The sequence below is a fragment of the Phascolarctos cinereus genome, unplaced genomic scaffold (assembly GCF_003287225.1).
Source record: "Phascolarctos cinereus isolate Bilbo 61053 unplaced genomic scaffold, phaCin_HiC Scaffold_1;HRSCAF=81, whole genome shotgun sequence".
NCBI classification, from domain to species: Eukaryota; Metazoa; Chordata; class Mammalia; order Diprotodontia; family Phascolarctidae; genus Phascolarctos; species Phascolarctos cinereus.
The window spans coordinates 212,462,306-212,489,258 of NW_027555514.1; the positions used below are offsets into that span (position 1 = coordinate 212,462,306).

The 26,953-nt window shown below is 39.4% G+C and overlaps 1 protein-coding gene across 3 annotated transcripts in view; it reads left to right on the plus strand.

Annotated features, from left to right (window-relative positions):
* Positions 1–7,341: 7,341 nt before the first annotated feature.
* LARP4 (La ribonucleoprotein 4) overlaps positions 7,342–26,953 on the plus strand; it is a 55,598-nt gene continuing 35,986 nt past the window's right edge. For 2 of the 3 annotated variants that reach the window (XM_020966060.2, XM_020966062.2), the window contains exon 1: positions 7,342–7,436. In XM_020966060.2, the coding sequence (XP_020821719.1) occupies positions 7,419–7,436 (18 nt within the window). In that variant the 5' untranslated portion in view covers positions 7,342–7,418. The remainder of the gene's footprint in view (positions 7,437–26,953) is intronic. The other variant, XM_020966061.2, reaches the window with a different exon arrangement.

Here is a 26,953-nt window from a genome sequence, read left to right on the forward strand (position 1 = left end):
GAAAGAAGAAGCAAAACAAAACAGAAGAAAAAAAGAACAAATATTATGCTTCAATTTGCATTCAAACTCCGTAGTTCTTTCTTTGGATGTGGATAGCATTTTCCATCTTCAGACTTTTGGAGATGTCTTAGATCCTTGCATAGCTGAGAAGAGCTAAGTCTATCAAAGTCGGTCATCTCACAACATGGCTGTTACTGTGTACAACACTCTCCTTGTTCTGCTCACTCCATGTATCAGTCCATGCAAGTCTTTTCAGGTTTTTCTGAAGTCCACCTGCTTATCATTTCTTATAGCACAATAGTATTCCATTACATTCATAGACCACAACTTGTTCAGCCATTCCGCAATTGATGGGCATCCCCTCAATTTCCAATTCTTGGCCACCACAGAAAGAGCTGCTATAAATATTTTTGTACATGTGGGTCCTTTTACCATCTGTATGATCTCTTTGGGATACAGCCCTAGAAGTGCTATTGCTGGGTCAAAGGGTATGCACATTTTTGTAGCCCTTTGGGCATAGTTCCAAATTGCTCTCCAAAAATAGTTGGATCATTTCACAACTCCACCAACAATGCATTAATGTTCCAATTTTCCCACATCTTCTCCAACATGTATAATTTTCTTGCTTTGTCATGCTGGCCAATCTAATAGGTGTGATATGGTACCTCAGAGTTGTTTTGATTTGCATTTCTCTAATTAATAGTGACTTAGAATATTTTTTCATATGACTATAGATAGCTTTAATTTCTTCATCTAAAAACTGCCTGTTCATATCCTTCAACCATTTATCAACTGCAGTTTACTTGGTTTTGTCTCCCAGTATTATGTACCTGACAGATGAAGCAGCTACAGTAATATTGTTGATTTATTAAAGAAAATGTTTGGGGGCACCTAGGTGGCACAGTGGATAGAGCACTGGCCTTGGTGTCAGGAGAACGTGAGTTCAAATCTGGCCTCAGACACAATACTCATGAGCTGTCTGACCCTAAGCAAGTCACTTAACCCCAACTGCCTTGCCAAAAAAACAAAACAAAACAAAACAAAAAAACACAAGAAAATGTTTGAACTTACTGACCAATTTTTGGGCTATAGCAAAACTTACTCCCCCTCCTTTGGTCACATACCTTATCTAAGCATCAGAGCAAAGGAAGGATTGCATAAGGCAAAAATAGGCCTGTCTTGTAAAAGAGCAAGGTCTTCTAGATTGTCTAATAGTTGAAAAAGATAAGTTGAGAAAGAGGGAAAACAGAGTAAAACTTGGGCCTGAGGAGGAGGAAGAAAAGAAAAGGCTATATGGCCTTGGTTATAGATTTCAGCTTAGGTCATCTGTTACTGAATACCTTGGTCATTTCTGGAGGATGACCTTGGATCATACTTCTGAAAAATCTCTATGCAGTCTTCACATAGTTGACAAAAACCAAGGTTCAAAGTTTGTTTATAGACTGAATTCCTTATAACTTCTTCAGCGGCAGCTGAGAATACACTAGCTGGAGTCAGGAAGACTTGAGTTTAAATTCAGCTTCAGACACTCACTAGCTGTGTGATCCTGGGCAAGTCACTTACCATGTTTGCCCCAGGTTGCCCCAATAAAATGGGGGTCAGGATGAGAGAGAGAAGGGAATAATCATTTATATAGCTCCTACAACATGCCAGGCACTGTGCTAAGCACTTTTATAAATACTATCAGCCCATATACCCCTGTCAGTCAGACAATAAACCTTTATTAACCTACAATGTGCCTGGTATTATGCTAAGCACTGGAGATATGTTGTTCAGTCATTTTCAGTAATGTCTGACTCTTCGTGACCCCATTTGGGATTTCCTTGGCAAAGATACTGGAATGGTTTGCCATTTCCGTCTTCAGCTCATTTTACAGATAAGGATCTGAGGCAAACAAGATTAAGTGACTTGCCCAGGGTTACACAGCTAATAAGTGTCTGTGGCTGGATTTGAACTCAGGTCTTCCAAACTCCAGGCCCAGCACTTTAATCAACACTATCTAGCTATTCATACTGGAGATACAAAGAAAGGTAAAAGCCCCCGATCTCGAGGAGCTCACAATTTAAGAGGGGAGATAACAAGCAATTAACTATGTGCAAATGAGCTACACACAAGATAAATGGGAAATAAAATAAACAGAGGGAAGGCATTAGAATTAGGAGGGATCAGGAAAGGCTTTCTGTAGAAGGCAGGATTGTAGTTGTGATTTGAAGGAAGCCAGGGAAGCAAAGAGAGGGAGATGAGGAGGGAGAGCATTTCAAGCATGGAGAAACAAAGAAAATGCTTGAAGCAGAGAGATGGAGTATCTTGTTTGTTTGAATAAAAAGGCCAGTGTCACTGGATCAGAGAATACTGGGAGTGTGTAAGAAATAAGAAGACTGGAAAGGTTGGGGGTGGGAGGGAAGAGGCAAGGTTATAAACAGGTTTGAATGACAGAAGATGACTGGAGGTAATAGGGAGCCCCTGGAATTTACTGACTTCGAGCAAGGTGACATGGTCAGATTTGTGCTTTAGGAAGGCATCTGAACACCTTAGCAGAGAATGGGGAGAAACTAGAGTCAGGGCAACCAACAAGTAGATGGTTGTCATAGTCCAACCATGAGGAGATCAGGGCCTGCACCAAGGTGGTAGTTATGTCAGAGGAGAGAAGGGAGCATATCTGAGAGATATTATGGGGGTAAAAATGACAGGCCTTGGCAATAAATTGGCTGTGGGGGAGGGGAATGAGAGAGAGAGTGAGGAGTAAAGAATGGCATCTAGGTTGCAAGCATGGGTGACTAGGATGCATGGTGGCGCCCTCAATAGTAATAGGGAAGTTAAAAGGGGAGACGGTTGGCGGAGGAGTGGATAATGAATTCAGTTTTGGACCTGTTTAATTTAAGATGTCTACTGGAAATACAATTCAAGATGTTCAATAGGCAGCTGGAGACAGAAGACTAGAGGTCACTAGAGAGGTTAGGGCTGCGTAATAAAAGCACCTCCCTCCCAGAGTTGTTGTGAGGCCAAATGAGATAATGATTGCTTAGTTTAGTGCCTGGCAATGCAAAGTTAAGTTAAAGTTAAGTGCAATACAAATGTTAGCTATCATCATTATCATTATTACAAGTAGATCTAAGAATTCTCAACACAGAGATAATAACTGAATCCACGGAGGCTAATGAGATTTCCAAGTGAAATAGTGTAGAAAGAGAACAGAAAGAGGACTCAGGACTGAGCCCTGTGAGACAGACATCCAAGGTTGGGAGCAAAGGGGACAAGCCTTGGAAGGAGAAAAAAAAGGAGAAAGCAAAGGAAACTGAGACTCAGTTACGTGAAGGATAAAGATTAAGAAAAGGTCATTAGATCTGGCAATTATGAAATCTTTAGTAATTACAGAGAGAGCAATTTCAGTTGACTGATGAGGTCAGAAGTTACAGAGAGTTAAGAAAAAAAAAAGGAAGTGGAGGTATCTATTGTAAATGGCCTTTTCAAAGACTATAACCCAAGAAAAAGGAGGAGATATATGGGACAATAGTTATTGAGGACGAATGGATGGATGAAGTAAGGCGTTTTTGAGGATGGAAGAGACACTGGTATATTTATAGGCAACAGAGAAGCAGCCAGTAGACAAGATAAGTGAATGCAAGTCTTCCTGACTGCAAATCCAGAGTTTTATCTATCTAGCTGCCAACAGCTAAGTAATTTGAATCATAGCTGCCCCCTCACCCCACAACCAAGTCTTGAAGATTCAGATTCAAAAACCACTAGCACTATGAGAACTCCACCCACCATAGTCCATCCTCAAAAATACTTCACTTCATCCATTCCAGATGCTTCCATCTCCAATAACTATCATCCTATATACTGTCTTCCCTTTGTGACTAAATGACTTGGGAAGGCCATCTACAACAGGTGCCTCTATTTTCTTCTCACTCTCTTCTTAAACCCTTACAATACTTCATAAACTTCAATGGCTCCAAAATCAAATATAAATTTCTCTCTTTGTCATTCTAAACCTTAAGTCAGCTAGCCCCTTCCCCCTATCTTAACAGTCTTCTTACACCTCATACTCTTTAATCCAGTGACAAAGGCCTCTGTCCATCTCTCTGCTCCAGGCATTTTTTTTTTTGTGGCTATCTCACATGCTTGAAGAAGCTCTTGCTTCTCATCTCTGCCTCCTGGCTTCCTGAAAATCTCAACTAAAATCCAACCTTCTATGGAAACCCTTCTTAATACTTCTTAATTCTAGTGCCTTCCCACTTTTAATTATTTCCCTTTTATTATTATATGTATGGATATATGTGTGTATATATATATCTATATATCTATAATATTTGTTGTCTCTCCCATTAGATTGTGAGTTTCTCAAGGGCAGGGACTTTCTTTGGTAAATACCCCAGCACTTAGCTCTTAGTCCATTAAAAATATTTATTAATTGACTGACAGAAGACACACCCAAAGCTCCCCCGAGGAGAGCCCTCTGCCCACTCAGGGTTCCTGGGTTCTGACTCCTTCCCCCATTCCCAGAGTGCCAGTTCACAATGTCAACAGTATTTGTGCAAGCCACAAAGGTCCCAACCTCCTACTTAAATTTCACAAACTGGTCAGCCCAAACTTGGGTGCTGTGGAGGATGCAGAAATTAAATTCGGAAGACGTTACTGTGGGGTCCACTGGGAAGGCAGGATCTAATTGCTCTTGAAATGTGCTAAGCATAGGGTGTGGCAAACCTCTTTCTTAGTTTCCTTCTGTGGTTAAATTCTAGGCTTTCAGGAGTAAGGTGTTAATTCAGAGACCAACTCTTCTACATTTATATTTGTATAAATTTCACCTCACCAAAGTTAAAAGACCTTAAGAGCAGGATCTGCTTCTTTGTCTTTCTATCCCCTGGGACCTAGAACACAGATTAATAAGTATTTGTTTTAATCTAATTAAATTGCTGTGAACAAATTACTTAATCTCTTCAAGACCCACAATCCATCAAGACTAAAAGTCACAATTGTAAAAGGTTGCTGATCTGCATAAGAGTTCACCATGTTTTCTTGCAATAGACTCCTCCCTGCCTCATCTCTTCATTCCAGTTCATCCTCCACATACCTATGATTTTCCTAAAGTACAGTTCTGACAAACTCAATAAACTCCAGTGGCTCCTACTAATTCAACAAGCAAATATAAACTTCTCAGGCATGTAGAGTTCTTCACAATTGGGCCCCAACCAACTTTTCAATTATTCCTCTCCTCCAAAGACACTGCTTTTCTGCCAAACTGGACATTTTACTATTCTACATACATAACATTCCATCTCCTGCCTCCTCCAAACCTGGCATATAATCCGTCCCAAACCCTGTCTCTTAAAATACTTAATTTTCTTTAAGACTTGGTTTAATCACACCTTGTGCCTTTCTTAATCACTACCAATGCACACAGAAGTTCCCATCCAATGACCTGAAAAGACTGGAAATGGGGGTTATTCCATTGTTGGTTTTCACCTTTGCATTCCTTGTTTTAATGATTACAGAATTAATTCTGACTACAGAAAATTACTATGACATTTTGGGAGTTCCAAAAATTGAATCAGATATCCAAAACAAGAAGGCTTTCCTCAAGTTAGCTGTAAAATACTGCCTGATAAAATAAAATTCACAATACTGAAACAAAATTCAGAGTAATTGCAGAAAGGGGAGACATTTTTAATGTCTCCTCCAACCTACCTATTTTGGGCCCCAGCAGCACAGAGCCTATCACAGGGCCCTTTTATTCCCTACCCCAAATGACCTAGCTAGATCCCCTCTTACCAAGAGATTTTGGCATGGGAACCACTGTAGGCCTCCTTCCCCCACTGCCCCCACTCCAACCCTATCTGCTCAGATCCCACTAGGATTTCTCCTTACCCACAGACAGTACAACCTAAGAACCACTGAGCCTTTCTATCCACCTCTAAACTCTACCCTTCCCTGTGCCATTTTCCCCCAATTGGATAGAATTCTTCAAGAAGATAGACTTTTTTTTCCTATTTGTATTCCCAGCACTTAACAAAGTGCTTGGTGAGTAGTAATTAATATTTTTCCATTCCATTCCATAGTGTCCCCTTCTCCCTCAAGTCACTTATAGCTATTTTGTCTATATGCCTGTTATCTTCTTCCACCTACATTGTAATCTCCTTGAGGCACAGAGGCCTGGCCCACTGTAGGCATTTTAATAAATGCTTGCTGGCTGAAGTCACAGCGCTGATGAAACACCACATCAGGAATAATATTGATCCCTCTATTAGACTGCAGATTTCAGTAGGGCTGGAAGGGCCTTCATTTCCTTACATCAACTTTGCAAAAAAAAAAAAAGTGAAGCTAAGTGGATAAAGTAGGATTAGGAAGACCCGAGCTCATCTCAGACTTCTGACATTTGCTAGCTGTGTGACCTTGGGCAAGTCATTTGACCTCTGTTTACCTGAGTTTCCTCATCTGGAAAATCAGGATAAATAACAGAGCACCTATGTCCCAGGGTTGTTATGAAGAACAAATGATATTTAAGTATTTAGATGTCACTTTGCAAACCTATTGCTATATGAAACACTAACAATGATTACCTCAAAGCAGGTACTGGGTGAATGCTCTTCAATTGAGTCGAAGAAACACTGCTTTCTTTCGTGTGGAATATGGGAAGGAAGAAACTGACATGTCTGGATTTTAAAACCTGCATTTGAGATGTCATCAGAATTGAATAGCAAATTCTGGAGATAGGGCGAGCTCTTTACTTAACTTTTGGCAGTACAGTGGATTTACTTCTCTAGTCCAGGCACTGAGGACAGCAACAAGATAGGCTAGGAGCAGGAGTGGGAGGGACGCTGGTCTGGGTGGTGGCAGCGGACCCCCCCCTCCTCGCCCCTCCCCTGCTCTCTCCCGCACATGCCCAGCTCGGAGGGCTGGTCCCCCTCTGCCAGTCCCTTAAACTTTCAGCACGACGCCGCGACTCAGCCTGGCTGGCAGATGGCACAGCCCGTGGCGTGACTTCCTCGCGAAGCCGCCCCTGAGGCCAAAGAGGAAGGAGCACGGCCGCCCGCCCTCTCCCTTGGCCCGCCATCTCGCCCGCTCCTCCTTCCTCCATGGCGCCGAAAAGGGGGCGGTGCGTTCCGCTGGGCGCGTTGCTAGCCCCGCCCCCATTCGCCGCCGGGAGCGCAACGTTGACCCTTACGTCCCACACCCTGTTTCTCCTCCCCTCGGAAGCTCTTGGTCTTCCGCCCCGGAAGTAGTTGCTATTTCATAGGAGGTGGAGTCTGAGGGGCCGGGTCTGGTAGCTGCCGCTGCGAGCTGAGGAGGAGCCGGGGCCTCAGCGGGTGGAGGGGGAACGCTGAGTGTCTTTAACGCAGCGGCTGGCACGGGGGGGGGGGGGGGTCTTGTAAACGGACAGGAGTCTTGGAGGCCAGGAGGACCCGGCGGCGGAGGAGATGCTGCTCTTCGTGGAGGTGAGTAGAGGTGGCGGGGACCTTGGCCCACGGGCGCTGAGGAGGAGGAAGAGAAGAGTAGTGCCGGCCGGCCCGCCAGCCCGCCGCCGCCATGTGACTTTCCAGGCCGCACACGCTGCTGAGCCGGCGGAGAGGCTGACACAGCAGCACGGCCTACGGCGTCCCTCGCTGCCCGAACCAGGGCCGGAGAGCCCCCTCGGCCGAAGTGCCGGGGAGTTAGGGCTCGTCTGGCCGGGGTCAAGAGTAGAGGGTGGGTGCCGCGTGGGGCAAAAGGATAGCGCCCGGGGGGGTCCTCGGGAGGTCGGGTGGGGGGAGGTGGTTGGGGGGAGGAGGAGTAGTCGGGGTCCAGAGCTGAGGGCAGTCTGGAGGGGGCGCTGTTCTCGCGTAGGGGGCAACGTGGGGCCAGTGTGAGGGACCCGCCGGAAGGGGAATGAGCAACATGTGGGGCCGCGGAGGGACGGAGGTGAGGGCGGGGATGGGGGGGGGAGAAGGGAGGCTGTTTCGGAAAGAAAATGGAAAGTCCTCTTCTTCCAAGCCCCGCACCCCGTCTCGTCCCTTTGGGGCATCGCCCCTGGGTCTCTGGAAGGTTCCATGGGTGGAGAAGGACGGGAGGGTGATAGCGGGGCAGGAGTGAGGCCCGGGCGGACGCCGGGAGGGGAGTGCCTTGAAAGGCACCGCGATGACCTTTTGTAAAAGTTGCTGTGGCGGCGTCGCCGCCGCGGCTACTGCGCGGCGATAATTGGTCTGAAGCAGCCGAGGCCTAGGGAGAGCCAAACGCCGAGCGGGGAGTCCAGCACCCCGGGGTGCCGGGGTTGGAAGCGAGGAAAGGCCCTTCGATTACCTAGACAGTCCTGTGCCTGCCTCTTCTCTTTTCTCTACAGTAATTTCTTTGGGCAGGCATTGAAGTTTGATTGGGTTTGGGTTTTTTTTTTTTTTTTTTGACGGAGGGGGCTCCCCCTTTTTCCTTGTTACTACTCTCCCTCTTGTGTGCAGCATCAGCTGACTGCCAGGCTAATGGTTTGAGTAGATTCCAGATCATATTGTTAATTGCATTGTGGAAACGTCAACCTTGCAAAGTTTCAACTTAGCAACTTGGCACTTATTAACTGTGCCCATTTTAAAAGGACCTTTTTTTTTCCCCATGGGGAAAGGAGTTGTTTGTAGGTTACAAATCAAGACTTTTGTAAAGGGGATTGGGGTTTGGTTTTATAGTTAAATGCATTTAGCCTTTTTAATGAATAGCTAATATTTCGTGGAACTCTGAATTTTGGTACTTTAAACTGGTTGGAATTTAAACTTTGTAGTACAAGAAATTGAATACAGATTTCGGAAGTTTTTCTATTAACTGCTTTCCATCCCTCAGCTTTATGATTTTCCTGGGCTATTTATTTTTTGGGTGGGTGTTAAAGAGGGTTAAATTTAAACTATCTTTATTTGTATCTGACATACAGAGTAAAAAAGGCCAGTTATGAATTGTTGTACATATTTTAGGCCTTTTTTTTTTTTAAACAAGTAGGTGCCTGGGTTTTAGTGTGGCTTTGTTTTGGTTTTTAGTAGTTGTTGGTGGAGATTACACGTACAGTGTTTTGCAAACCTTAAACCTACACGAATGCTAGTTATTAGCGATTATTACAAGATTTGGGGATGTGAGTGCTCTAATGTTTACAACCTCGTTTCTTGGAAAATGTGTATTTTGAACTTTGATCTTAACATCTTAACATGTGTAAGTGTCCAAAGGTTTCCACCTTGATTTTGTTAGCTTTATACATAAAGGGAGAATAGGTTTGACTCACAGAGCTGTTACAGAAAGTTAATGTTTCTGCAAGTTGCAAATTATTCTACTGTTTTTGTTACTTATGGTAAATTAATGTTGGTTTTTATTGGGTTCCATTTTCTACCAAGTGATTCCTTTTTAGTTTGGCTAAAAATTAGTGAAGTTCTCATAAGGCTTATGGCTGAATTTATGGCATTAATATTTAATCAGCATGCCCCATTGCATATTTGGTACTTCTCAAAATAGTTCGAAATTATCTTGGCAGGTGCTATTTGAAAATAGAGCTAGCTTTGTTATTTAGAATAGTAATGATCAAAGAGAGGTGGGTAACTGCACTGCATAGGTAAAGATCTTAACCAGTTTTTGGATAAAACGTCTTTCCTCATTAAAACTACTGGCTTTATAAACCTTGTATGTCTTGGACAAAATGGAAATGAGTAATCTACCCAAGAACGAACCGTTTATATGGAGTTCTTAACTTGAGGTTGGGAAACTTGGTTTTTTTTGGTTTTGGTTTCTTTTTCTAAAAAACATTTTTAGGGGCTGCTAGGTGGTGCAGTGGATAGAGCACCAGTCTTGGAGTCAGGAGGACCTGAGTTCAAATGTGGCCTCAGATACTTGACACTAGCTGTGTGACCCTGGACAAGTCACTTAACCCCAACTGCCTCACAAAATATAAATATATATATATATATATATATATATATATATATATATATATATATATTAAATATTTCAATATAATCAGTTTCCTTTGTATTGTGCTTTATGCGTTTAAAAACATTCTGAAAAAGGGCCCATAGGCTTCAGAGAAAGATCTATGACACAAAGGTTAAGTACCCCTGATCTGAAATAAAGTGATTGGATGATACCCTACAAAATGAATAAATAATATCCTAGCACAAGTAAACAAATTTCATGAATGTGTGTGTATATGCACCCATGGGCACATACATACATACAAACATAATCTAGAACTGCCACAAAAAGCTTAACTTCCAGCTATTAGCTCATTTAATCCAGATGAAATTTCTCTACTATACATCAGAATTTGTGTGGAAATTCTAGACAATCCCATGGATTTTGAAATGTAACAGGACTCTAATCGAGTAGAAACTGAAAGATTGGAAGCAGCCTTTCATCTAGCCACCATTATGAAGCCATAGGTACATTTCTGGTTTTTCTCTGAAATGACATGACTGTGACACCATAGCATTTTAATTTAGTGAATTTCCCATATCCTTTAATTTTGGTTAGTATTGGTTTCTTTGAGGGTATAGTTGACACCTCTCTTCAATGGATCATATTTGTTGATATTAACCCCTCAGATGAAGTGAGTTGCATAGGAGGCGGGTAGGTAGAGAGCAGCTTTAGAAGTAGAAATACCTGGGTTCAAGTCCTGATTGACCATCCTGGCAGTTTTGGGCAAGTCACTTATCCTCATTCATTCTATGCTCTAGGTAACTCTCTTCAAGAGTTGCCTGTGTTGTAGAAAAGAATCTGCATTTCTAGAAAGAAGTATTCTAACCAATGAGTTCCATATACCAGCAAAATAACAAATTCAGTCTTTATCTCTTTCTTCCTCTCCCAGTTATTTTCAAAGTCATATTGAGTGAAAGTTTTGGAGAAATTACATAACACTTTGATAATGCCAGTAGTAGTGTGAAGCCAGTGTTGGACATCAGTAATTTAAGGGTTGAGATTACATGGCTAAACTGATGGGGAATGCATTCTGATCTCTGTTATGGTACTAATTTACTCTTGTATTGTGGATAAGCTATTTAAGCACCTTTAAAATAAAGTTACTGTAATTCATGTTTAAAATTCCTAAATAAAAGATAACCTTATTTTAAAAGCAGAATGCAGTTTTTATTGTCTCCCCCTTTCACAAGATACTGCTTGGAGTCTTTTTTTTTTTTGATGAAGCAGTGGGGTGAAGTGACTTACCCAGGGTCACACAGCTGGTAAGTGTCAAGTGTTTGAGACCGGATTTGAACTCAGGTCTTCCTAAATCCAGGGCCTCTATCCACTGTGCCATCTAGCTGCCCCAGTAGAGTTATTTCTTAAACTATGTCCTTCATCCTTTCTTTCCTTGTCCCATTCGCACCAAGACTTCTTAACCCTGAGGATTCCTTGTGGAACTAGACTTGTATTACCTACTTTGGTCCTGTTCATAACAGTCTTACTCTTTTCTTCCCTGATTTCTTTCCTCTATCTCTGCATATCTACCCATAGTGCCCGCCCCCAGCCTGATATCACTAGTTTGAAAATGATGTTGTGGTTTTAATTTAGAATTTTTCTGGGTAGTTAAGTTTTATTTCTAGGACTGGACCATCCAAGGATGTTTTGGTTCACTTGTAAGTATTTGTTTGAGTAGCACAATATAAATGAATATTAATAGTATAGAAGAATAATAATATAGAAGTTCTAAGAATACATTTCTTAAGATTGCTCTTTAAGTAGACAAGTTTTATACTTAAGTTCTGTGTGCAGAATCTGCACCCTTTGACTAGCTATAATACTACTTTGGACAATATTTATGAAAGAATGATCATTGGTATAAAAAAAATTAGGTATTAAAGAGCATATAAAGAAGCAAGGCTTAAACTTGTGTTTTGTTTTTTGGTGTTAAGAGCTTTGTTTATATTCTTGGGAGTGAAGAAGAACTGGGTAGACTGCTAGGGACTGGACCCATAAGGTTGAGAGTCCAGATCAGATAGTCTTTAATCTGTTCAAACTACTACATTGTGTACTTGAGTTTGGGTGGATGGAGATGTGTAGGTAGATATCCCTGACCACAGAGAATTTGTAATAAGACAAGGCACATTTGAAACAACTTTTATGTAATGACTTGTATTGTTCTCTAGTAACATGTATATATTTAAAGTTTTGTCTCCTTAAATCTTTTGTAAATATGGGACTGTACTCTCTGTCCTATTGCATATTTAGTTGTACTTGACTCACTACTACTGCATATACATTTCTAAATTGTTTTAGGTGAAATCTCAGCAATCTTTCTCCGGAATGGATGAATCCAGTCTCTTCTTGAATAACTCCTGTGATAGTCAGCTGCCATTAGGGGATTCAGCTGGAATGGGGCTAAACTGAGACCAAAAAGAGTGAAGTATCTTGGGAACTTTTTCCTTAGTTCATTTCCCATTCTCTTATTTACCAAAGTGCCCAAGTCTCCCCTGTCCTTTAAAAAAAAAAAACAAACAACCTTTTCTGAAACCCTAAAGCTCTGGTCTGGTCTTCTTCCTTTTTCATATCTTAGAAATTTACAAAAAAGCTATCTTAATACATTTTCCTCTACTTAGTCACATTTCAGCTCCCTCCAGTCCAGTTTTGAGCCTCACCACCCAACTAAAATTGCTCCATCAAAGATTATTAGCAATTTCTTAATTGCTACATCCGGTGGACTTTTCATCCTTTAACTTCATCCCCTTTACCTCTGCAATGTTGATATTGATAATATTGATTATCATCCAGCAAAAAAGTGTTCACTTAAATTCTCTGTTCTCGGCATTCCTCACTTTCTAATGAGATCTCATGGGTTGGGTTAGCAAATGATTCTCAGATTTTTATATATATAGCTGTAATCTCCTGAACTTCATTCCTCCTTACTGGGCATCACCTGAATCCCCTCATTGTCATTTCAAACATAACATGTCCAAAATGGAACTCTGTCTTTTTTCTCTAATCTTATCTTTCCTCTGAAACTTTCCAACTTTTTTTGAGAGTACCACCATCCTTCAAGTTATATGCATTTGCAACCTCTGAATCATTCTGACTTTTTCCCTCTCCCTGAATCGTCACCTATGTCTCTACCACCTGTGCCCCTTCTATCCACTATCACAGCCATCACTCTAGTCACTTATCTCTTAACTATAGCAATAACTTCCTAATTGTTCTCCCACCTTTCAGTTCCTGTCCTTTCCAGTGCATTCTCCACACGTGCCGAAAGAAGCTTCAGTGACTCCCTGTTGTCTCTAGGATAAAATAACAGACTCCTTAGTTTGACATTTAATCTCATTCCAGCCTACCTCTCCTGCCTTATTTCACATTACATGCCTTCAAACACTGCATTCCTCCTAAACTGAGTTACTTGTGATTCCTTGAACTTGTCATTCCATCTCCTACCTCATGCCAATTTTGCATCCCTGGAATGCACTTGCCCACCTCTCTCTCTTAGAATCTTTAACTTTCTGCAAGACAAAGTGGTATTGGATAACACTTTTAGAAGAACTAAAGTGTTTTTAATTAAGACTTAGTAAAATTGTTGTGTAAAAAAAAGTGGTAAACTAAGGTACAGTACTGTACTTTAAGGATACCTTGCTCTTAGCTCAGTTATCTTGTAATGTAAATTGAATTTAATGGATAGTTTTTTGGCATGGCTTTGCACACTAGGAATTGAAAGGTGTTCTTTGAGGGAAAAATAGTAATTAAAACATTGTATGCCTACTTCTCTGATATAAAACTTGGAAGTACCTATTGATTCATATGCTTATAGAAATTGGCCAGTCAACTTTAATTACCAGAGAACCAATTGGAAATAACAGATCAGGTCAGTATTTTGGGTACTGTTAATGATTTACTGATTAAATACTAAAATAGCCACAGAAACTAGTAGGTATTTGACGTATTTATATCTGTTTTGGAACTACTAATCAGGCCAAAGGGTCTAATAGGACATTATGGGGCCTCCAGCTTGATAGAAATGGAGTAGTAGTTTCCTTTATTTGATGATATGTACAGGATGGAGAGTAGGTTTCTGTGTATTTAAGAGGAGAGGGAAAACTACTCCAACATACCATAGGAAGGATTTAGGGTAATCTTGGGTTTATTGCATAAGCTTCTGGGAGCATTATCTTTCTCCACCTTCATGGCCATTTGGACTCTGACCCTAGGGTGGAAAGTTACCTGTGAATCTTCTTTGGCTTTTATCCTTTACCCTTGTGGCTCTTGTAGATTCCATTGCCTGCCTACTGGATGTCTCTTGGGTCCATTACTTCTCCAACTTCAGAGGTTTTTCCTTCAGATGTTCTAGGGGAAAGCTTAAGACTGAGGGACCATTGGAATTTAGAGAGGTTGCATAATGAATATTTTCATAATGACCTTGTAGTTTACCTCAACTAAGAAGGAGCAGGGCCTGTTCTTCTCTTCCTCATACTTTACTTCAATTCAGTAAACATTTATTAAATACTGTGTTGAAGGCATTGTGGTGTGTGTTGAGTATACAAAGATGAAAAACAGTTAAGTTCCATGCACTCAAAGAGTATACTGTAATATATAGGAGATGCATGATTATTTTCATTATAAATTTAATAATGTCAGCAAATTGCTGCTGAATAAAACCTTAAGCTACAAGCTACTTAACATTCTGGTTTATTTAATATGTAAATTTAACAAAAATAATGCTTATTGTTGTCTCCTTACACTGTCTTCATTGCTGACTTTTATTGCTTTCTTTTTCTTTTTTGTTTTTGTGAGGCAGTTGGGGTTAAGTGACTTGCCCAGGGTCACACAGCTAGTAACTGTCAAATGTGTGGTCTGAGTCCGGATTTGAACTCAGGTCCTCCTGCCTTCAAGGCTGGTGCTCTCTCCACTGCGCCACCTAGCTGCCCCTGCTCTTTCTAAATAGTTATAATTATTCCAGTTCTATTAACTCTGTTCAGAATCACTTGTATAAGTATTTCCATGTTTCTTAATTGCCTTCATATTTTTTACAGCGTAGTAATATTCCATTACATTAATATGACTACATTTTTGGCCATCAAATGTTGGATATATAGGCTGGCTGCTCCTAGTTATTTACTGTTGCAAAGAAAGGAACTATTTCTTTTTCTGTGTGTGCTAATACATCTTTTTTTCTCCCTTTTCTTTTTAAGTAACAGTCCTAGTAGAACCAGTAGGTCAAAGACGAGAGCATAATTTTTATGACAGTTCACAGCTCCCTTCATGGTAATAGTATGTCTTTTTCCCCAATAATAATAATTTTTATTATTTTAGTTGCCTTTTTCAATTTGATGTGTATGGGAATGATGCCTCAAAATTGTTTTAGTTAGTATTTCTCTATTACACTCTTTTTGGACAATTTCCAATTGATAATTAATTTGCTTCCTCTGGGATATATTAGTTCTAATCGCAAGTCGGAAGAAAGAATCCTACCCCCACTAAAAAAAAAGAAAAAGGACTGTGAGAAATTAAAGAAAGGAACAAGCACTTCCATTTGGGAGGATCAGGAAGGTTTCATGGAGGAGATAATTTGAGCCTTGATAGGAAATCCACTTTATTTTCAGTACCAAGTTTGATACTTTGTGGAGTTGTACACAGTGCTTTTAGAAGTAAAGTTCATATGCCCAAAGGGCTATAAAAATGTGTGTACCCTTTGACTCAGCAATAGCGCTTCTAGGGCTGTATCCCAGAGAGATCATACAGATGGGAAAAGGACCCACATGTACAAGGATTTTTATAGCAGTTCTTTTTGTGGTGGCAAAGAATTGGAAATTGAGGGGATGTCCATCAGTTGGGGAATGACTGAACAAGTTGTGGTCTGTGAGTGTAATGGAATACTATTGTGCTACAAGAAATGATGAGCAGGCAGACTTCAGAAAAACCTGGAAAGACTAGTATGGGCTGATGCTGAGTGAAGTGAGCAGAACCAGGAGAGCATTGTACACAGTAACAGCCACGTTATGCAAGGACTAACGCTGATAGACTTAGCCCTTCTCAGCAATGCGAGGATCTAAGACATCTCTAAAGGCCTCATGATGGAAAATGCTGTCCACATCCAAAGAAAGAACTATGGAGTTTGAATGCAGATCAAAGCATACTATTTGCTATTTTTTTCTTTTGTTGTGTTTTGTTTTCTCTTTCTTGTGGACCCTCCTTTTGATTCTAATTCTTCCTTACAATATCACTAATGTGAAAATATGTTAAATAGGAGTGTATATTCGAAGCCTATATCAGATTGAGCACTGTGTTGGGTCAGAGGGAGGGCTAGGAAGGGGAGAAAAATTTTAAAACTCAAAAGTTTATGGAAGTAATTGTTGATAAATCAAAATAAATTAATTTTTTAAAAAGAAGTAAAGTTCAATGATTGTCCCCATCCTAATTTCAGATACATAGATTAAACTTGGCTTCCTTTTCTCGTGGGCAACTAGATGGTGTTGTGGATAGAGTGCTGGGCCCAGAGTCAGGGAGACTCATCTTCCTGAGTTCAAATGTGGCCTCAGACACTTACTAGCTGTGTGACCCTGGGCAGATACCTTAAGCCTGTTTGCCTCAGTTTCTTTATCTGGAGAGGGAAATGGCAAACCACTCCAGTATCTTTGCCAAGAAAACCCCAAAAAAGGATTATGAAGAGTCAGACAAGACTGAAGAACAACAAGGTAAATTCAGGCAGTGGTTACCCCTTATTTTTTCCTGTTGATTTTTCGGCATTTACAGGGTTAGGTGGAGAAGGAGCTTCCTGTCTGAAAAAATAGGTGATGTTTTGGCTTCCTCACTACTGTAGCTAGTGGTAACTGGGTCCTTAAGTAAAATACAAAAGTTTAGATTATTCAGCCTAAAGCATATTGACTTTGTTCTCAGTCATAGCCCTGTTGCCTAGAAATTGTCTTGAGATAGAATTAAGTGTGACAAGGAATTTCAGGGAAGTTTTATTTTCTTTTTGCTGTCTTACTGCCTGTTCTTATCCACCCCATTCCCCCTATAACACACGTAATATAGACCTTCACCTCAAATCTGTGGTGGGAAAGAGAAGAGTGAAAAGGATAGAGTGCTGAATTGGAGTCGGGGGCCTGGATTCCAGTCCCACTTTGATGTTTTGATTTTTTGTGGGGGTTTTTTTTTGTTTGGTTTTTGGTTTTAGGCAATTGGGGTTAAGTGACTTGCCCAGGGTCACATAGCTAGTAAGTGTCAAGTGTTTAGTGTGAGGCTGGATTTGAACTCAGGTCCTCCTGACTTCAGGGTCGGTGCTCTATCCACTGCGCCACCTAGCTGCCCCGGGACTTAGTTTTTCAGCTTCTGGGTCAGTCCGTTTCTGGATTGGATCAAGTAAGTTGTACTACAGGGCTGACTTCTTAACTACCCTGTTAAGGCTTTTTGCCAGCTCTGCTGTGGATTCCAGTTATTGGACCTCGGGTGGCTCTTGTGACCTTTCAGAGCTCACCTGATATGTTTAGTCTCTGATACACATTCACCTAAGATCAGGAAAGAATAGATACAAAGAGACCCCCCCAAAAAAAAAACCAACCCAACAACACAACCCAGCTGTTCTCACAGCTGCATGGCTGCCAAGTGTTGGGACCTAAAGCAGCTGGGCATCCAGCCTACTACTGGCTTCAGCTGTTGCTGACCTCTCTCCCTCTGCTCAAAAGCTTACAGCAGTTCTTCCTCATTTGAAAGCTCCTGGCGAAAAGAAAAACGTATTTCTGATGTTCCTTTATGTCAGCAAAACTTGGCACATCAGCACCTCCAAAGAACTAAAGGTAAGCATCACCACACAGGCAGGGCAAAATAGTGGAGGTGTGATCAGGCTGTAACCTATAACCAGTGTGGTACTCTGAAGAAGAACAAGAGTAAAGGATGTTCTCAGCACATTGTATAACCTAAAAAGATAGGCTGGCCAGAGCAAACAATGACTTTGGAGGAGCACATTCATTGTTGAGTCACACAGGAAAGGCAGACATAAGTGGGCTGTGATCTGTACCTTTGGAAGACGCAAAAAGAGGCAAATTTCATTTTCCTGAATAAATTAGATCACAAATCCATTTGAGTATGTTATGAGCTTAACATTCATGAACAATCATGAATATTTCAATATATTAAAAATAGATTACATATGCAGTCATGAACTTGTATGGTTTTTTAATATACATAAAATTGATATTTGAAAAAGTTCCATGTGATACTGAGAAAGAAATATATATTCTCTATCATTTAGAAGATGTCATAAGCTTCTCAATATTTAGCAAAAGAATTCAATTCCATATTTTTCCATTTCGTTTATTGTTAGATATATCCAAAATTGAAAAGGGGATGATATCATTTCTTTGTTTATCTCAGTATGTTGAGAATTTTTGGTTTTGCTTTGTCATTGTGATTGTAACCTATTTGCTTGTGTGTGTGTATGTGTGTACACCTGATTCATAGATTTTGTTTCATACGTTTGCTTTCATTTGAGCCTTGGATTACTTCCATTCTCGGCCACCTTGATTCCTGCACAGGAAGAGAAAATGATGAAACTGTTCTCATTTATGTTACACAGCCTCAACTGAGCTCTCATTGCTGCTAGTCAGTACCTAGGATACTTATCAGCTCACTATCTTATTCTCCACAGTGGCTCTTCCTTTTCATTCCCCCTCCCCCACCTTCTCAGTTTAGAATTTTGCTTCATATTTTACAGGAAAAAAACTGAGGCTATTCACCAGGAGCTCACTCTTCTACCTCTTTCCCCATGTCATATTACTCAGGTGCCTTCTGCTTCTGTTTCCTTCATCTCTGTCTCACAGTGATGAGGTACCCTTACTCCTTGCCAAGGCTAACTCGCTTGTCTGTCTACTCAAGAAATCCCATTCCTTCTCAAGTTCTCCAACAGATAGTCTCCTCTGTCATCCCCAATCTGTCACTTATTTTCACTCTCCCTGTCTCCTGATTCCTTTCCTACTGCCCTACAAACATGTCCATATCTCCTCCATCCTCAAGAATCGTCACGTGATCCTTGCATCTCCACTATCATTATAAATTCGTTCTTTAGGCCTTCTACAATAAATACTATGATATTTTCTTCTTAGTCTGGCTTCTGGCTTTTTCATTCCATGGCAACTGCTTTCTGCAAAGTTATCAGTGATCTTGTAATTGCTAAATCCAGCGGCCTTTTCTCAGTCCTCATTCTCCCAACCTCTAAATGCAGGTCTACATCACCGCTACCACCACCCATTCTCTTCAGCGGGTCTCTATTGCCTCTGGGATCAAATAGAAAATCCTCTCATGTTCAGATCTCTTCTTGACCTCATCTCTCTCTTACTCCCCCATCCCTTTAGTCTTCTTACCCCTTAATCTCCCTCACGATATTCTTTTGATCCAGTGACATTGGCATCCTTGATGTTCCTCAAACAAGGTGCTCCATTTCTCAGCAAAAGCATTTTCTCGGGCTTTTTCCATGCCTGGAATGCTCCTTATCGCCACTTCCCAGGCTTCCTTCAAGTCCCAGCTAAAATTCTACCTTCTGCAGGAAGCCTTAACCCAAACTCTTTTAATTCTAGTGTCTTCCCTCTCTTATTTCCTATATAGCTTGTTTGTTCACATTTTACTTTTTTGCTTGTCTCCTCCATTATGCTGTGAGTTCTTTGAGGGCAAGAACTGTCTTTTGCCTCTTTTTGTATCCCCAGCACTTGGCACAATGTCTGGCACATAGTAGGAACTTAATGTTTACTGACTATTGTATATATTTGTTATGTTTCTTTTCAGCAACATATTGTGGGATTTTGTTTCTCACTTTTTGGTTTTGTTGGATTGTTTAATCCTTTCACATTTAAAGTCATGAGAATGAGGTTTGTATTTTCCTCTGTTTGTTTCTGATGTTGGGGTTTTTCCTCTCACATACTCTGTAAAAAATGTGCTTTGTTTCTTAAGGTATTTTTCCTTAATCTACTTTAGAACAATCCTTTTTTTACCAGCTCTCTTTCTTCCCTCCTCCCCCAAAGCTGGATCCCGCACTGTTGTCACCCTTTTCCTTAGTTCTGGAATTTTGCTTAACTTACTACATTTTCTTTTTGTCTAGTTATCTAATTCTTCTCTTTTTTTCCTCTCAATTAAATAGTGAAGTAAACTCCCCTTGTCTCTTCCCCTTCAACTTACTTTGTTTTTTAGCTTTTTATTTCGTTTTCTAATAAAAGTATTTCTTTCCATCATTTTCTTCATTATTTCTTTCATTTCTTTATGTTCTAGATTTTTGTTCTAATTCATGGCGCTTACACTCATTCATTCCTTCTTTAGTCTCTGGTCAGTATTCCTCATGGAATTAAAGCCTCCAAGGTACCTATTTTGAGTTTCTTCTAAACTTGTGTTGTTGCCTTGCTCATTCTTCTTCCCCTCTTTTTCTATTTTCTGATAACTTAGAAATACCATTTCTCTCAGGAGAAAGAAGATAACTGTATTGTCCTGTGCTAAGAATTGTGGCATTGATTGTGCAGCTCATTTTTACTCCTTTATGCTCTCTGTGATCATATTTTCCCTGAAATCTATCTTCATGTCCTCTCACTCTTCTAGATGACAGATATTTTCAGGAGCTCTGATTCCCCTTTTAAGGCAGGATTCTCTTTCAGATCTAATGTTCTCAGCACCGAATCCCAAAAGATTATACCCATTGTAAGGCCCCTATTTCCCATTATAGAATATTTCTTTTCACCCCTGCCCTTTTCTTCATGGGAGAGTTCTTTATTGAGACCCACTCCCACCACTGATTTTTCATCTTTCCTGTGCCACCTTGCCTATTCACCTATTTCCCCGAGATGCTGACTATACTATTTTCCCTTTATTGACTTGATTAAGGTACATCATAGTATGGATTAGCACTTCTGCTAACATTAATAGCAGGTTTGCCCAGTTGTGTTCCTTTCTGAACTTTTTTCTTTCCGTGCATTTAAGAAGCTCTTTTATTTGTGGGGGAGAGGAGGATTCCATATACAAAATTTCAAGTAATTTCATTTCAGTAATATATCCATTCAGAATGTGGCTTCATCACTATTGAGTTTGGAATTCTCAGGTGATCAATTGCAGAAAAAAGTCAGCTATAGTGTCTTTTTTTAAAAAAAAAGTTTATTGGTGCTTTAAAAGAAAATCACTGTCACTTCTTAGTAATGACATCCTCCCTCCCATAAAACCTTCCCTTAAAGCAAAAAAAGGATAGCTTATAAAGACACACACATCAGCTGTTTGATAATGTACGTGTGGCATTTAGTTTCTGTAATCTATAGACTTCTAAAGAGAAGCCACATAGGCTTTATCAAATACTCAGAAATCATGATTGGTCATTATACAGTTCTCAATTATGATGGCTTTTTGTGGTCATTTTGTATATTTTCTTGGTTCTGGTCTGTTCTATATCAATGTGCCTAAGTCTCAAATTTTTCTGAATTCCTCAATTTGTCATTTTCTTGTGGCATAATAATTTTAACATACATACCACATTTTGTTCAGCCATTCCTCAGTTGTCATCTATCTTCAGTTTTTTTTGCTAAACCACAGAATGCTGTTGTGAATATTTTAGTGGATAAGGAACTTTTCCCTGTGTTTACCTCCATGGCATATATACCCAGCATTGGTAATGCTAGGGCAAAATGTACAAATGAATGTTTTAGTCACTTTTTAAAGTGGAATTTTAAATTTCGTTGTATTGTGGTTGGAGCATTTAATAGCCCTATCAACAGTATATTAGTGTATCTATCTTCCCAAAGCCTCTCCAACATTTATGATCTTCCCCTGTTTTAGCATCTTTATCAGTGGATAGGTGGTGATTTAAGATTGATATTTACTAAACTTCATATTATTTGAAAAACACCCAATTTTTTATCCTTGTTTTGTGTAGTTTTTAACTGATACCATCAGTTAAGTAATTGTTGAATTTCTGTTAAGTGTCAGGCATTGTGCTGGATATTATGGAATAAATGATGATTCTGGTTATCAAGTAGTGGTCAATTTTTGGGGAATATAAAACAACAAAAAATTAATAATGTGAGACCGTCAAATGATAAAGCAGATGGAGAAGGGAAGGATCTTGAGTAATAATAATAGCTCACATATTTATAGTTCATGAAGTAATCAAGGGCTATGAAAGAAATGAGATTTGAAAGAAAGGATGGAGTTTGGAGAAAGTAGCCACCATACCAATCAAACTACCAAAAACTAGTTTTTGGAAAGCTAGGAAAAATGATAACATGCAGTCAGTCCTCAACTTTTGCATGGATAACATTCCTAGAAAACAGTGTGAAAATCAAAAATGCAAATGTTGATGCATGGAACCTATGGCGAATAGGGGGTTAGGTTCCCATGATCACCAAGAATTGTAATCTTTCACTAGATTGCTGAAAATACATTTTTTGCATGCAAATCTTTATAACAAAACATGAGTTCTATAATTAACACAATAACCGTGAAATAACCCATAAAATGCAGTACTCAAAATTGTTGACATGCAAACATTTTTCCTCGCTATTCCCTAGAATTCCGTGACCTTTTGTGCTAACATCTCCATTTAAAAAGACATTGATTTCAGACAGGATTCACTTTTCATCATATATAAAATGTACAGTACCATAAATACTGTACAGCAAATAAAATGCTTAAAACTAAAACATTTTTAACCTAAATCTTACCTTCCATTGTATCACATGGTTGTGTGAGGGCTTTGTACTGTGTATTATGCTGTTGTAAACTCTTATACCTTGGCCACCCTCTGGAAAACCAAGGGAGAGTTTGACGAGACTGGTGGTCATCATCACCCAGAGGACTTGCACTGTTTTGTTTTGGGGGCATAATTGCAACACAAAATTTGAGTTTTAAAGGCAAACAATGAAAATGTGCAATAAATGTACAGAGCTCTTTACAAAGGTAGGGTGAACAAGACCAGTAAAACACTGGTAGGATACCAGCTGCTCCACAGACTTGCATACATCATGCCTCTCATTTTTTTCTGTATTATATATAGCCACAAATACGCACAATTGCCAACACAGAAGTGTAAATGAGGTTACTGATAAAATCACAATAGTGTTTGGAGTTGTAGAAATTAAACATGGATGTTGAGGACTGACTGTAATTCATCTGGAGGGAAAAAGGTTAAAATGTCAAGGGAAATAATGAAATAAGTGGAAAAGGAATGGGCCCTAGCAATACCAAATCTCAAGACTTCTTCAGATCAGTAACCATAAAAAAAAATTTGGTGCTGGGTTAAAAAAAAAATAGAAGTCGACCAATAGAACAGGTGTGTGTGTGGGGGGGTGTAATGTACAGAAGCAAACCCAGATGGTAAAATAATGTTTGATAAATCCATGGGCCTCAGCTTCTGGCATAAAAACTCACTAATCAACAAATACTGGAAAAACTAGAAAATAGTCTAGTAGGAATTAGGTATAGAGTGTATTAAGATCCAGTATAAGCTCTGAATGGTCACATCGTAAGCACAGTAGAGGAGCAAGGATGAAATTATCTTTTAGAACTATGGATGGGGAAGAACTAGGATCGCAAAAGATAAAATAAACAATTTTGAAGTTTTTGCACAATCAAAACCATTGCAGATAGGATTAGAAGGGAAAGTTAATTTTTTTTTATTTGTAGCAAGTTTTTTTCCCTGATAAAGGTCTCATTTACAATTATATAGAACATTTATCCAAATTTGTAAGATTTAAGATCCATTCTCCAGTAAAATATATGATTGAAAGAGAATTTAAACAGGCATTTTTCAAGGAAGAAGTACATGCTATCCACAGACATCATGCAAGGAAACTGCAAATAACTAACGATTAGAGAAATAACAAAGAAATTCTGAGGACGTACCTTATAAATTTGTCAGACTGACAGAGAGGGCAAAAAAGGAAAATGACTTCTTAGAGAGACTGAGAAAAACAGGCTAATCAGCACACTGTTAGTGGAAATGGTCCACCTATTCTGGAAAGCAATTTGGAATGCTGCTCTAAAAGTCTGTGCATATTCTTTGACCCAGCCTTATTGATCATTATTAAGGGCCCATACATGCAAAACATTCTTGTCTTTTTGTAGTGGCAAAGAATTGGAAACTAATGGGGCTCCCATCTGTTGGAGAATGGCTGAACAAATGGTGGTATATGAACATAATGGAATCCTATTGAGCCATAAGAAATGGTGAAAAGAGAAACCTTGTAAGATTTATATGAATTGATGCAGAATGAGCCCAAGGACAACAATTTATACCATAACAATCTTACAAAGAATGCAATTCTGAAAGACCTAACAACTCTGAATACAGTGACCAACCAAGACAATAGATGAAGCACGCTCTAACATTCTTGAATATGGCCAATGTGGAAATTTGTTTTTCTTGACCATACATATTACAAGAGTTCTTGTGGGGGTTTTTGTATTCTCTTACATTGAAGGAATGGAAAGGAGAGTGTCCCCATCCCCTCCTCCCCCTTCAATTTAAAAAAAAAATGAAAAAAATGAAAGAAGGCCAAAAGGACAGCTTTGAAACTTATGTGTTGAATTTATTACTTAACTTTAAAGAACAGCAAGCTCTAAATAAAAAGATTCTGTTTCATATACAGTCCAATTCAGTGCATATGAAAATGGTCATTTTACATATGCTATTTGTTAAGTTCATAACAAAAAGAACTAACAGTGTTTTGTAGGGAATTCAGGATTTGTATTAGGAATTCAGGCAGTATGGGGCAGATTATGCAGTAAAGTAGTACCTTTAAAAGTCAATAATACTCATGGCTTTATAAGGCTTTATGTAATATGCAAGCTACTTCATGTTGAACATTTTCGTAAAAATTTTGTTTTGATGCATCCTGGTGACTTTCTGATAGACACCCAAACAAATCCCTCTACAATGTATATTCATTGAAGAAGATAACATATTGAGTTAACAGAAAAGAGGGATCTGTCCCTTTGACAGTTTGACATTAATCTTTGCCATTGTGTTTGACTAGAGTTTTGTTGCCTTTACATTGTTGCAGTCATGGTGTGTGTTCTTTTGACTCTGGAGTCTTCATCTGCATCACTTCAGAGAAGTCTTCCACTGTATCTTTTAATTCCTCATTGATAATTCCTTATTGATTCCACTGGGCTAATAAAGCCATTGTCTAATCATTCATGTAGTTAATTGATGGAGTATTTTTCTTGGTATTTGTTATTTATCCAAAATTTTGCCCTTTGTAGAAGAGTGAAAGAAACAGTGAGAACTGTGAAGACTCTTGTCAGGCCATAAATTGTCGCTTAAATTGGAAGACATCCGAGTCAGAAATTTCCCAGTTAATTTAATCTTGGAATGCTTTGGATTTTTAATATACTGGCCATGGTCATTGTCTGGATGTAGAATAAATACCCCCTAGGATAAAGCCAGGAGAAGGAGGGTTTTGGGGGAAATTGGAAGCAAAATAGAAAAAATAAAGTTGTTTCATGCTCCCTCTCCCCAGACATTTGTAATAACTATTTTTGGTTTTTTGATTTTTTTTTTCCTTAATAGTATTTTTTTCAATTACTTATATAGTTTTCAGCATTCATTTTTGCAAGATTTTGAGTTCCAGTTTTTTTCTCCTTCCCTCCCTTACCCCCTCCCCAAAACAGCATTCAATCTGATAAGATTTTATTTTTAGTGTTAGTAGTTTGTCAGCATTAAGTGTCAGCACTAAGAACTCTGTCATATCATATAGAATATTAGAGTTCTATAATGAGAAACATTGGTGTAATGCAGTGGTTCTTAATCTTTTTTGTGTTTAAAAAAATTTGATAGTCTTGAAACCTATGGACCTCTTCTCAGAATAATTTTTTAAATGCATAAAATATATAAGATTACGAAGGACAGACACTAATTATATTGAAACAAAGATGTAATTTTTTTTTCCCGAATCTGGTTTCATCTACCCTTGAAATCTTTTCAAACTTCTTGGAGATCCTTTGACCTCAGATTAACAGCCCCTGATTTAGAGCTTTATAAATAAAATCTGGAGAGCCTCCAGATTGAATATGATTTAGTTGGATCCATTTGAGAGTTGTTTTTTTTTTCTGTAGAAAGAGACCTTTACAATGTAAAGCATTAGGGAAATAGTGGCCTTTGTTTTAGCAGTTGAGTAAATAAATTGAGCCTCAAAGTTTGTGACTTGGTACCTGTCACTCTGTGATTTAGTTGCAAAGCCAGGAATAGAACCTAGGATTGCTTATATTCCGTTGTTCTTTCCATTATACCACACTTTCAGGAGAGAGCATCCTCCAGGTTGTTGAGTGAATACTTTATGAAGGATTTATAGAAAAGCATAGACAAAAATTTGCATGGATCACCAAACTTGGAAAGGTTTCAATTCAGTAGAGGGAAGTAACTTTACTAATGAAATCACATGTATGAAGGAATGAAAAGAAAATCGTTAAGAACTTACTATGTATGCTTACTGTGCCAAGTACTTGGAATATAAATAGAAAAAAAAATCCCTGCTTTCAAGGAGTGCTCACATTTTAATTGGGGAACCAACACATGGAAGATTTCAGCTGCAAGTCAGATGGAAAGGTCCTGTGGTATTTAGGGTGCAGTGATAATGCAGATACCTCTTTTTTTTTTTAATATTGTTTAATATTCTGATGTAGAACCATTTGACAGTGCCAAAGACTTTGGTGACAGAAACTTTCTTTTCTGGGTCTTTAGTATCCATTCTGTAGCACCTGCAAGAGTATCTCCATAGACCTTGCTTTCCAGAATAATGGCTGTGGGCACTATGCTGGAAGCATTGCTAATCCCAAGGCTTTCGGGTTCAGGGTCCTGAGCTGTCTTCATCTGGTCCTGAGGGAAGATGATTGTCAAGATGATGGTGGGAGTTTGATTTGCCCAGTGCATTCCATCTCCTGTCTCCTTCAGAGAAATCTGCTACTTTAGCAAAATTGGCTCGCCTGTCGTTTTTGTGACAGTTGGTAGGTAGTTGGTAGGGATAGCTAACTTCTCTTCTACAGAAGTTGTTTCCCCGGACGATGGCTGTGAAATGCTAGACTGGAA